At 37.0% G+C, this 14,048-nt stretch overlaps 1 protein-coding gene across 3 annotated transcripts in view; it reads left to right on the top strand.

Annotated features, from left to right (window-relative positions):
• Window positions 1-14,048, top strand: part of DGKI (diacylglycerol kinase iota) — a 560,838-nt gene that overhangs the window by 448,822 nt on the left and 97,968 nt on the right. For all 3 annotated transcript variants that reach the window (XM_053718992.1, XM_053718991.1, XM_053718990.1), the window contains 2 exons: window positions 3,487-3,512; window positions 6,694-6,731. In XM_053718992.1, the coding sequence (XP_053574967.1) occupies window positions 3,487-3,512; window positions 6,694-6,731 (64 nt within the window). The remainder of the gene's footprint in view (window positions 1-3,486; window positions 3,513-6,693; window positions 6,732-14,048) is intronic.

The raw sequence follows: 14,048 nt of genomic DNA, 5'->3' as shown, positions 1-14,048 counted from the left end.
GTATTTAGTTTTAAATAGGATTTAGTTAATAATTGTAAGGTTTATTTAGATTTATTTTAATTATATTTAAATTAGGGAGTGTTAGGGTTAGACTTAGGGTTATGCTTAGGGTTACGTTAGGGTTAGGTTTAGGGGTTAATAACTTTAGTATAGTGGCAGCGACATTGGGGGCGGCAGATTAGGGGTTAATAAGTGTAATGTAAGTGGCGGCGATGTTAGGGGCAGCAGATTAGGGGTTACTAACTGTAATGTAGGTGTCGGCGATGTTAGGGGCAGCAGATTAGGGGTTAATAACTGTAATGTAAGTGGCGGCGATGTTAGGGGCAGCAGACTAGGGGTTAATAACTGTATGTAGGTGGCAGCATTGTTAGGGGCGGCAGATTAGGGGTTAATAAGTGTAATCTAAGTGGCGGCGATGTTAGGGGCAGCAGACTAGGGATAATAACTGTAATCTAAGTGGCGGCGATGTTAGGGGCAGCAGATTAGGGGTTAATAACTGTAATGTAAGTGGCGGCGATGTTAGGGGCAGCAGACTAGGGGTTAAAAACTGTATGTAGGTGGCAGCATTGTTAGGGGCGGCAGATTAGGGGTGTTTAGACGTGGGGTTTATGTTAGGGTGTTAGGTTTTAACGTTACTTTTTCTTTTCCCCATAGACATCAATGGGGCTGCGTTATGGAGCTTTTCATTCCGCGATCGCAGGTATTAGGATTTTGTTTTTGCCGGCTCTCCCCATTGATGTCTATGGGGTAATCGTGCATGAGCATGTCCAAGCAGCGCTTGATTTTGGTGCGGTATGGAGCTCAACGCCACCATATCGCCCGCACAAGCCTGCTTTTTGTAAACCTGTAATATCAGCGATATACGGAGGTGAAATAACGCCGCTTTTGGTGGTCGTTAAAATCCCTATAGCGCTCAAAACTCGTAATCTAGCTGTATGTATTTGTTGATTGTGTATATTAGATATATTGTACTGTTCGAACATAATCTGTGTTTTAATTGCCTTAATAAACAGCCTAAAAGGTGGAGGTTTCCAATTTTTCCAATTTTTTAAATCAAATTTCGGACAATCATAATAGCAGTATTAACCAGGCTACAACTCTGCATGTTAGAAGTCTGGTATAAAAAATAAATACATTTTGGCTCTATAACAAAGTGATCTGCTGTATTTTTATTTATCCAAAAATTAACTTTCTGCCATAGCTGTCTTATTTTCGGACAATACCAAAAGCAAGGAAGTAGATCCGCTGCAGGGGAGTGACATTTATAACAATGATCTTGACGGTCTTGTGACCATCTAGCCAGTCTTTTCGGCATAATATAAGTATTGTTAAGAAGCTTTAAATGGGATTCTTTCCAAGAGAAAGAAAGGAGAGCACCACATACCCAATTGATACCCATCCTAATTGTATCAGTCTCCACATCTTCAAAAATCTTAATCCAATATAGAGATATTTTCCTCAAATTTAACTGACCTTGTTTTGCCAACAATATTTTATATAATAACGAGATTGAATGGTTCACCTGCCTATAAAGGTTAATGTAGTCGCCTAATTTACCAAAATGTTCTGACCACTGTCCCAACTGCATCTTCTTATCGATATAATGAAGCAGTTGAAGGTATGCATAGAAACTATTATTAGGAAGATTATATTCAGTGGCAATACTCTCAAAAGTTCTGATACCAAGCTACCCTTCCAAAGTTTGTACTTCCATAGTTAAACCATTATTAGCCCACCTATTTAATACCTCAGACTGAAACCCAGGCTGAAATTCTGGGTGACCTCTAATTGGTAAGAAAGCAGATATATGAAAATTAATCTTTAATAATAGACAGAGTTGCTGCCAAGATTAAACCTCATTGTAAATACCGGACATCATTTTAATATTTTCAGGAAGTTGCGCATGTAGGCAATGTAAAACAGCTTTAAGTGAAAAAGGCTGTATTAACTTTTCCTCTATCTTTATATTTGTTAAATAGTTAGCTGAAAGGAGCCAGTCCACTCCGTGCCTTGCGAGTATTAAAATGTTATATGACCTAATGTCCAGAAATGCAAGGCCTCCAAATTCTTTAAGCTGAGAAAGTCTGACTATAGAGAGCATATGCCTATGCCTATTCTTCTTCCAAAAAGTTTTGGCACATTCCCTATTAAAAATCTTAATATCCTTATCTAGAATAAACAGGGGTAGATTATTTATAATATATAGTAGTTGAGGGAAGAGAATAGATTTAATAATCATTACTTTGGCTGTTAATGAATAAGTGAAGAGACTCCAACGATGCAGTTTGGGGACTATATATGAAAAAAGGGTTAGTAGTTAGGTTTATACCACATATTGGGATCTCTATGTAAATTAATTCCCAGGTATATAAAACTTTCTACTTCTCTAAAATTGTGTTGTGTGAAGCTGTCCTTATTTTTGTGTATCCATACTATTTTTGATTTTTCTGCGTTAACCTTATACCCAGAGATTGAACTGAAAAGATTGAAAATCTTAAGGGCTATTGTGATGTTTTTTTGGGGTATTTTTGAAATAGATTAATAGATCATCTGCATATAATGAGAGCACACATAATTGACTCCCCTAATAGGTTTATTGAGATTCGGCGATGTCGGGGAACTGTGGTTTAGGGGTTAATAGGTTTAGTTAGTGTTGGTGATGTTTGGGAACGGCAGTTTGGGGGTTAATAGGTTTATTTATTGTTTAGTTAGTGTCACTGATGTCGGGGAACAGCGGTTTAGGGGTTAATAGCTTTATTTAGTGCTGGTGATGTGTGGGGGGTGTGGTTTAGGGGTTAATAGGTTTAGGTAATGTGGGGGATGGTGGTTTATGGGTTAATAGCTTTATTTAGTTTCTGCGATGTAGGTGGCGGAGGCGGTTTTAGATAATTATGTTTAGGCAATCGCCGGCAAGTTATGTTAAATTAAATAATTTTTTCTGATCCTTTCATTTTTTCTGATCCATTCTTTATTCATATTCATTATTCTATTCTAAACTTCAAAATAGAATAATGGATATGAATAAAGAAGCGATCCGAAAAAACGAACCGATCCGAAAAAACTATTTAACTTAACATAACTAATTTGCCAAAACAAATTTTTTTTTTAAACTTAACTAAACTAATTTGCCTAAACAAAATTATTTCTTTAACTTATGAAAACTAAACAAAACTAATTTTTAAGCATTGCACATGTCTAGTAATGATATATATCATAAGAGGTCTCTTAGGATGAGCCTTGACTCACTGAGCAAAGAAACTAGACTGATAGTTAATGCATCATTCAGAACGTTTGTCCATCAACTGAGTCAGTATAAAAATTGAGATTTTAAGATGCAGCTCACACTTTCACCTTGACTAACGTAACTGTGTTATGATCATTTTGATTTTGCAAACTGCAATAACTCTTTTTTTCCCTATGGTCTGTCCTGCTTAAGGTGTTTGAGTCTGACTGATTTATTTATCTTTTTTTTTTATCTTATTTCAGATCACCAGTGTCAGTGGAAGAACAAGGTGAGACTTATGTATATGTGTAAATATGTATTTAACCAGAATATTCTCTAAATATTGTTGCCTGTTTTATACAAAGGGAGAGAACAGTGTTCCTGTTTGCTTTCAAATACATGTTTAACAGCACACCATTTTAACTCATTAAAGGGACAGTCTACACCTTAGTCATCTTAAAGTCTTACCTTAGATTATGCAGCAAATAGCCTCTTGCACCCATTTCTATATCATGCAGCAGGAATGGTAAGAAAGTTATTTTAAAATTTCTGGAATCTTTAAAAGGGATGCCAAGCTCCGCCCACTGATGAGATCACTATCTGTGCTGCAAATGGCGTCCAATCAAAAAAGGCTCACTAGCAGAGTGCCTAGATGGGATGAGCTTGGCAGCTATTTCAAAGTGGCCAGAAGCAATAATAAAATAACTTTTTACAATTCCTGCTGCATGATATAAAAAATGTGCAGGAGGCTATTTGCAGTTTTATCTAAGGTAAAACTTTAAGATGACTAAGGTGTAGACTGTCCCTTTAATGAGTTAATACGGTGTGAATTTTGGGATATTATAAGTTCTCTGCATTATAGATTAAAAGATACTAAAATACGTAAAATCCGATGCATGCGTTTAACATATTTAATCCCTTAAATATATGTGACTTAAAAAAACAAAAAACGTTGCTTTGCTTTATACACCAGCCTTGAAAAACATAACAAAAAACAAGATGATGCTTTACAGATATGATCAGAAAACAGATGCCTGTACTTACAGAAACACTTTTACAAAGATATGTTGTTTAGCTGCAATACATTTTGCAGCCATTTAAGCAAATGATTTAGCACTGCTTAGTGAATGTGCCCTATGGCATCTTCTTAGTGCACTGTCCAACAAAATAATGCAGTAAATCAGCTTCCTTGCAAAGCTTGGCTCAATGATTCTTGGCATTCAAATATCTCCTCCATAAATACCTTCCAGGCAGAAGTGAGAAAGAAACATTCATCAGGGCTACTGCAGTAGAAACCTTGGCAGGATTTTCTGCAGCTGGAGTGACCACTCTCAGTGATTTTTGTTCTGCATTGCAGACCCCAGGATCTGCATATATCTGTTCAAATGAGATTGCGCCTTCTTGAAAAAGGTTTTTATGGGGGGGGGGGGCGCACATTTATGAACGCTAAATCTAAACATTGTCACAACAGTGGGCTAGATCACAAGAGGCGTGCTATTGTTAGTGCGGGGCGTGAAAAGCTATATCGCAACAGCAGTAACTAGCGCGTATATTACAATTTGAAAGTAAATGGTTGCACTCAAACAAACGAAATTTGGGCTCACCTGATTAGTGCCTGAAGACCTATCGTAAACTGTAAGAGTTAAAAAAAAAAGTTGCACCAAACACAACATAAATAGTACATTTAAACAAAGTATTACACTGAGATATACACTTTCTGATAAAAATATTTTATATAAATATTAATAAAAATGTTTTACAAGCATTAAAAGGGATTTTGTATTTGACAAGAATGGCTATTATGTACACATATATGTCTAAATAAGTGTACGTGTGTGTGTATATATATATAAATATATATATATATATATATATATATATATATATATATATATATATATATATATATATATATATATATATATGTGTGTATGTATGTGTAAATCTGTATATACATACATATATTTATTTGTACACTTTTTTTCATGATTCGGATAGAGCATGCAATTTTAAGCAACTCTCTAATTTACTCTTATCATTAAATTTTCTTCATTCTCTTGGTATCTTTATTTGAAAAGCAGTATTGTGTGCAAAAATAGTTGCATCGGGCAACGGTGCTGCTGATCGTGGGCAACATTGTTGCCGATCGTTGGTGGTGTAGGACAGTTAGAAGGAAGGCGGGTGGGCAGTCCATTGCTGGAGGGGGCTTTTTGGGAGGGATCAGGGAGGTGGGAAGGTAAAAGGATAATCCAACACTGAAGAAAATAATAAAAAAAAAAAAATGAAAAAAGATCTAAAACTGCATACTGGCAACCTGTCTGTCAGTACTTAATAAGATGGGGGTGACTAGTGGGAGGGGGGCGGTAGGGGAAGGAATAGAGCTGTTTGAGAGGGATCAGGGGGTTGGAAGTGTCAGATGGGAGGCTAACCTCTACACTAAAGCTAAAATTAACCTTATAAGCTACCTAATTAACCTCTTCACTGCTGGGAATAATAAAAGTGTGGTGTGCAGCTGCAATTAGCGGCCTTCTAATTACCAAAAAGCAATGGCAAAGCCATAAATGTCTGCTATTTCTGAACAAAGGGGATCCCAAAGAAGCTTTTACATTCATTTGTGCCATGATTGCACAAGCTGTTTGTAAATTATTTCAGTAAGAAACCTAAGTTTGTGAAAAAGTTAACTTTTTTTTATATATAATCGCATTTGACAGTGAAATGATGGTATGAAATATACCAAATGGGCCTAGATCAATAGTTTGGGTTGTCTACTAAAACAATATATGTATAGTTTTGATAGGTAAATAAAAAAAAACAAGGCTCTATTTCTGTTTAAATGTAGTGATGGCAAAAATGCTAAAAATGCTCTGGTCTTTTGGAGAAAGTCTTAGGGTTAGATTTATCAATGTGCCGCACATCAATAAATGCAGACAGCATAAGCTGTCAGCATTTAACATTGCACAAGCATTTCTAGCGAAATGCTTGTGCAATGCTGCCCCCTGCACATTCGCGGCTTAGCAGGGGGTGTCAATCAACCAGATCATATCCGATCGGCCTGATTGCTGTCCGCCACCTCAGAGGTGGAGGACGAGTTAAGGAACAGTGGTCTTATGACTGCTGCTTCTTAATTCCTGATTCCGGGGAGCGGAATAAGCTGGTTGACAGCTTAATAAATCGTCCCCTTTGTCTGAAATCATGAAAGAATAAAATTGAGTTTCATATCCCTTTAAGTCTATCATCCACACTGTAGTCTTTGTGTCTCTCATCTATTGTGTCAAATTTCATATTTTATTATACAAATCTATATTCAGAATTGCCTTTTACAGAGATTCAGAGCTGTTTTTATTAATTAGTTACTGTGTCTTATACAGACATTCCGATCTGTTCTTATTAAACAGTTACTATGCGATTATAAATGTATTTCTGCAATGTATTTTCTGTATTTAACTACAATGTTTCTACTTCATTTTCAGCACTTCTAGATGCAGTTGTTGCAGGTGATCTTGCTAAGGTCAGTTACAGGTATTGTTACTATATGTTGTACAGATTCCAGCCTTTTTCATAAAAAAATGGCTCTTTATTTTTTACATCAGGGATTGAAGACATTTCAAACCTGCTATAGGCTCAGCTATGTCTAGGTTGGAATCAGAACTCTTTTTTTGCATTGATTCTAGGGGGCCTATTTATCAATTTGCGGGCGGACATGATTCGCTGTAGAAAATCATGTCCGCCCGACATTGGTAAATCTACCCATAGGTGTTTTGCACTTTTTGATGTAAAGTATCTGCTGATATGCACAGATGTTTTAGTATACAGCAGAACAATATCTAATTGGCCATGAGTAGCGCTGGAACCAGGCACATCTCTTAGGTGACTCCGGTATTTTCTTTGCCCAATGGTAAATCTCTTGAAAAAGGCTTTAAAGTCCCAGAGACATCTGATCAGTGCTACTTGTAGCACACAGAGTTAAAGAAAAGTAACAGATTATAATGTTTCATCACTTAAACAGTCATGTAATTGTGTAACTTTGGTTCATCAAACATCAATAAGTTATGTAAATATTTTTTTTTTATGGATGGTTTGTGACTATGCTTTAGGCTTCAAGTTCTGGTAAGAATGCTACATTATTTATATTACATGAGTCCAAACTCAAACAGGAAACAAACACTTTTCTTTATAACAAAAATGATTGCCAAGAATGAGAAAATGATATGACACTGGGCTGTGTATTAAAGACAAAAGACAGGAATGTGTAGCTAACAGAGACGTTCTTGATATGTGCAGGATTTTGTTTTCAGTAAGCTGTAGAAGTAAAAAAAAACAACTAATCATACTGTAATATCAATGTAGCCCATAAAATGCAAGATAAAGAGGCGTATATCACTAAAGCTCTCTGGACTTTTATATATATATCTATCTGTAATATGACAAACACAACAAAGTACTGCGCTAGCTGTATGTACCGTTCTGTATATAAAAAATATATAAAAATATAATTTATTGAAAATATTCCTATACAAATACTTCAAAGTTAAAACGTTTCAAATGTGAGTGTCTACAATACTTTTTTTTTATATGTAATTTATTATATATTAAATCAACTTTGAAAAATAACAGATAAAATCAAATAAGATCCAATATATGGTAGATACTTACTTCATGGCTCTAGGAGTATGGTAAAAAACTGTCTGTTGTTTTCACTTCCTCTGGATACTTTCACTTCCTCTGGATACTTTCACTTCCACTGGATACTTTCACTTCCACTGGATACTTTCACTTCCTCTGGATACTTTCACTTCCTCTGGATACTTTCACTTCCACTGGATACTTTCACTTCCTCTGGATACTTTCACTTCCACTGGATACTTTCACTTCCACTGGATACTTTCACTTCCACTGGATACTTTCACTTCATCTGGATACTTTCACTTCCACTGGATACTTTCACTTCCTCTGGATACTTTCACTTCCACTGGATACTTTCACTTCCTCTGGATAGTTCTCCCGTAATGATGAGCCGTTGGTGCTGCTTCTGTTTTCACAGGGCACTAAGGAGTGCACTGACAACGAAATACACTAAAACCATAAAACACAGAGCGCATCCACGACTCAAGGGGAATCCAAAACAATTTAATTCCGAGCATACAATTTGTTGCACTTACAAGAGAGTAAAGCAAATGTGCCTTGGTTATAACTGGTCCGTGAAACAGATCCGGGTAACAGTTCCGTACGGCTTAGGGTAAGGTGCTCTTTATATCCTCCTCCTGTATACCCTCTGCTTTGATTTAACACTTGGAACTTGTTCAACCTCTTTTGCGGCTTTTGCTGGATACTAATGGTTGTTCTGACGAACCTTCCTGTGGTCTACGCGTTTCGTCCTGCTCATTCAAACTTTTTCAAGACACTGCGTAGGTACCGTGTCAGAGGAGTATGCCAGGGCTGAGGATGAGTGTTTGATTTCCGAGCTATGGTAAGAGGGGCAAGATTGTCAAGGACGGATGTAAGGGTGGAATTATAGTGGCAGATAGATTGGTCAGGGCAAAAAAGGAGGAGAGGGATGAGAGGAGAGGTTCGAGGGAATTAGCAAGCTGTTGCTGATCTAATGACATAATGCTTCTGTGAAGTTTGGTGTGAGGAGTAGAAGGAGGGAGAGTTGTAGGGAGGGATGAGATGTTGCAAGTGAGGAAATGTTGGTCAGAAAGAGGAAAAGGGGAGTTTGTGAAGTTTGAAATAGTGCATTGATAACTAAAGATCAGGTCAAGAGAGTGACCGTCTTTGTGAGTGGGAGAGTCAGTTTATGTTGTGACAAACCGAAAGAGGAAGTGAGTTGCAGAATAAGTTTTGCAGAGGAGGCAGTGGGATTGTTAAGAGGGATGTTGAAGTTGCAAAGGAATTAAAATGTATCTTCCCCTTAGGACTAAATTTGAGGAAGGGCACTATGTATAAGTTGGACACTGTCAAAAGGTGTATATACATACTATGTTATATATATATATATATATATATATATATATATATATATATATATATATATATATATGTGTGTGTGTGTGTGTGTGTGTGAATGGCAGGATAGTATTAATACGGTGCAATATATTTTCTTTACATTGTTCCAAACTAGAATTTGTATTGTAATATAAATTGTATAGGACATGTGATGTGCTGATATTGGATTTAGTTCGTATAGTCAATTTTTATAGTTCGATTCCTTCTGCATAAGTTATTTCCGATACCTATCACTGATATCCTATAGCATGAGTTTGTCAGCATAATTAAAGAGACACACAAGCAATTCAGGGTATTCCACATAAAATGTTTAGGAATGAATGTTTCTAATGAAACTGATATAATTGTTTATGCCTGATATATAAGGGTTTTATTTATGACTGAATACAATGCTCTTATTTTGTATCTGTATAATCTTCTATTGTATCGCTATTTATCACTTGCGTATATTCAAATATGATGACAGAAAATGTGACAATGTTACTTGCAAAACTGCTACCATATAGTGCTCTAGTCTAGACACATGCACACTCCTGAGCAGTGGCATATTTAGGTTTTGTGCTGCTCTAGGCACTCAAAATTCTGCTGCCCCCCCCCCAAGTTTTAGGCCTTTTTTCCCTTTAATATGTTTTGGGGTCAGTGTGTAAAATGTTTTTGTTTGTTTTTTATAACAATTCAAAGGAAAATGGGCTAGCAAAACACTTGCATACAGGTGGGTTGAATTGCATGCATCTCATACCATTTTCTCCCAGAGAGAAGGGAGAGAAAGGAACCCGGAGAAAAAGGAGGGAAAGGAAAGAAGGGAGGGAGAGAGAGAAGAGAATAGAATAGAATAGTGGGGAGGGAGAGGAGAAACGGGGGATGGAAAGAAGGGAGGGAGAGAAAAGAGTGAAAGAAGGGAGCAAGGGAGGGAGTTCAGAGAAAGAAGGGAGGGAAGGAAAGAAGGGAGGGAGGGAAAGAAAGAAAAAAGGGAGGGAGTTGAGGGAGGAAGGGAGGGAGAAAGGGAAAGAAGGGAGCAAGGGAGGGAGTTCAGAGAAAGAAGGGAGGGAAGGAAAGAAGGGAGGGAGGGAAAGAAAGAAAAAAGGGAGGGAGTTGAGGGAGGAAGGGAGGGAGAAAGGGAAAGAAGGGAGAGAGGAAGGAGGGAAAGAAAGGAGTGAAAGAAGGGAGCAAGGGAGGCAGTTGAGAGAAAGAAGTGAGGGAGGGAAAGAAGGGAGGGAGTTGAGGAAGGGAGAGAGAAAATGAGGAAAAGAAGAATACACTTTAAAACAATCACTGCCCTTCACATGCAACAACATACAGTAATTACCATCATTCAAGTAATGAAACTTTTTAAGTGTCCGTTTACTATTTACTCCGTGGGTTCATGAATGCAGAGAAAGCTATTAGTAGCTAACATACATTAGTGCTGAGAGTTTATGATTAGACATCACATGAATGCAGAGAAAGCTATTAGTAGCTAACAAACATTAGCGCTGAGAGTTTATGATTAGACATCACAAGCTGATCTAAGCAGTGCACAGACGCATCCAGGCTGTTAGTTACTAAGACCTGCAATAAACACTGCGCTCGCAGACCCACCACAGCTGACAAGTGGAGGCAGCATATCGGCACAAGGTCTTCTCCTCCAGCCTCACCTTGTAAGCATATCCCCAGGCAAGTTTCTCACCAAGAACGCTTCCACTGCAAAAATGCCAGCGGCTCTAAATGAAGCAACGGTTTAAAGAAGCACTGCCTGTGAAGAACGACCTTAATCAGCACACGTGCCTTGTCCTCTCTGTAAATGCCAGCACTTTATGGCTCACTGTACTGTGTGCTGGCTTTTAGGCCACCTAAATAAAGTTATTAAGCCCTAATCTGCTGCTCCTAATATCGCCGCCACTACAAACAACATATGAAATGCATTCATTTGACCACAATGAAACCATTATTACAATCCATCCAAAAATATTTAACACATTTAACACGTAAATCCCAACATTTTCCCAGATATTATCCGGGTACTTAGAAATCTTAAAGGCAGAGTGCCAGAGAAAAGGGTTAGGGATGTGTGTTTCAGGGACAGAGCTGGGCATGACTAAGGTCTTGGATGAGATTAGGTGTACAGTGGGTGTGGCTATGCTGTCTGTGATTTCATTTTGTGAGGAGCACAGCAGGAGGAACGTCAGGACAGAGCTGGGCATGACTAAGGTCTTGAATGGGATTAGGTGTACAATGGGTGTGGCTATGCTGTCTGTGATTTCATTATATGAGCACAGCAGGAGGAACCTCAGGACAGAGCTACCAAACAGTGAGATCTTTCAAAATGAGGGACAGCTGTTTCCATACATCTTTATTAGACTGCTCCAAACACCTTAATGGATATCTGAACCCAAGGAAAAAAAGTTTTTCTCTCAGTTTTTAGTCTTAAGAGCCCCTCTCTTTCTTTAAAATGACATTAAACACCTTGAGTTGTGTAAAATTGTTTTTGTCCCACGCTCCCTAGAGAGGCCAAAAAGCTAATTCTGTAACCTGCAAATGTTTCAAATAAAATAGCTGGTTTAAGCAATTCGCAGCATTTTTAGATCCTAGGTTACAGAATTTGCTTTTTGGCCTCTCTAGGGATTGTGGAACAAAGAACAATTTTACACATATAAAGATGTTTAATGTCCTTTTAAGGTTGCTTAGCAATGCCATTGCTCATTAACATAATTATACATTAATTTCTAATCTCCATCCTATAAATAAATATAAATATCTATTCCCATGGGAATAAAAAGCAGCCCTGGAAAAATTTGAAGACCAGCCCTATATTTCATTGAGTCCGTAGAATGCATGTGTCACAATTTCCTAAAGGGGATTACTGGGATACTCCTTCCCCCAATATGTTTTTTTTCAGAATTAAGTTATATTAGTTTGTAGTAAAAAACAAACAAAAACACCCCCATAGTGTTGTTATATAGTCATCCTACAACCCAGTTTCATCCATTACAGTGTGATCTGGAGCAGACACTCAAAACAGTGTGTCACTGTCTCATATTGTGACTTGACTAGACATTATAAACCATTCAAAGGGGGAGAACCAAATGGTACATGGTCTAGGTTATTACACTTACAAGGAAATACGTTGTGACCCTAATACGTATAGCTCAGAGTAGAAAAGCGTGGTGATACACCAGATGCACCAGCCCATTAAATTGTAGCCGGCCAGCACCAGCTGCTTCCGGCCACCAGGAAATCTCCTGGTATCCTGGTAGGCCAATCGGGCCTTGCTAAATATCTGTTTATATGTACACATTAATGTGTTTTTATATAAAATAATAACCTTCCCTAAACCCCTGGTATCCTCACTACTGTAGCAAGCCATGATTTTGTTTAAATTGATTGTTACAGATAGTAATAGGGTGCTTAGTGTCACTTATTTCATCTACTCTTAGGCTAAAAAGACATAAAAGTCAAAATGAAACTTTTAGGATTTTAAACATTTTTGTAAAACATTTTTTAATATTATAACAATACAAAGTACAATGTATGTGATATTCCTTTGTACATCCATTTTTCAATATCACCTTTAGTGACATAGTTTATCCTAGTGCAAGATATTTCTCAATGACATTTTTATGTCACTTGGTGGGTCCAAAGCAATCCTTATAAGTCTCTAATAAAGAGTCCAAGTTTCTTATAAGATCCCCTATGATTTAGGATTTTTAGATAGTGAGTGAACCTCAAAAAAACAAAACAATTTGCTTCTGTTATCAAAATGAGCTATTTCCCATTGTATAATTTCTATGAGAGCATACTGATGCACATGCTTTCAGCTTTATATGTATATTATTGTTACATTGTTTCCATTGAAGTTAATTAAAAGGTTTTATCATATGGCTATTAATGGATTGTTCAGTACAATAAGTTGAAATTGTTTTTGTTTTATATATGTTTATATTTTTTTATTTTATTTTAATGTGTATAGCAAATACATAAAAGTATATAGCATATACAGCACAAAAAGGAGCTTTATTCACTTTAGCCAATCAGATCCTGTATTGATTGGGCACAGTCTTTTCTCATTGGCTGAACAGAGCAAAACTGTATTTGAAGAAAAAAAACACACACTCCGCTCTAAATAGAATCATAAAAGTTAGCTATGGCATGTGCAAATGTTTTTTTTAAAGTGAATGTCAACTTTCAAGAATGAGTGCTTGGTTTTTAAAAATACTATTAAAAACAGGGTTAAAATACTTACCTTTTGTTGGGGGGATTCTGGTAGATAAAGAAAAAGGAAGGAGAAAATAAACTCAGGCTTAACAAAGGCAAATTTTACAAAAATTATATTTTGCAGCAAATTTTAATAGATGTGCTAACTACTTGATCCTGATGATATTTCTGCTTTAAAATGGTGGTGTCATTTTAACTACCATTATACCATAAAACAGTTGGTTCATTTTTGTTATAAAACAATATAAACCCTCATGATCCTGGCAGGAAGTTCGGTCTAATAAACCTTCTGCTCGGCAGTTAGTTATGGACACTTTCCCTATCATATTGATATCAGATGGCTCACATCATCAGGAGCAGAATGCTACAATATGTCTTTATTGTAACTTACATATGCGCTTGTACATCATGCGGTTTTATAGAAGCCAGTTACGCTGTAGCATGAAATGAAGTCGCTCTCATCTGGCAGAAGCTGCTAAGAAGAAAGGACCCAATGCATCAATGTGAGATGACCCCACAGCAGGTATTACAGAAAGCCTAGTGTATATGGCAAATGGAATATGCTGCACTACAGAGCCTGGAAATAACTCTGCTTTGTAAGTCACTACAGATGTGCTGTCTTAATGCTTAA

The sequence above is a fragment of the Bombina bombina genome, chromosome 6 (genome assembly GCF_027579735.1).
Source record: "Bombina bombina isolate aBomBom1 chromosome 6, aBomBom1.pri, whole genome shotgun sequence".
NCBI classification, from domain to species: Eukaryota; Metazoa; Chordata; class Amphibia; order Anura; family Bombinatoridae; genus Bombina; species Bombina bombina.
Note: the sequence above shows the minus strand (reverse complement) of the source record. Positions and strands in the feature narration are given on the sequence as shown.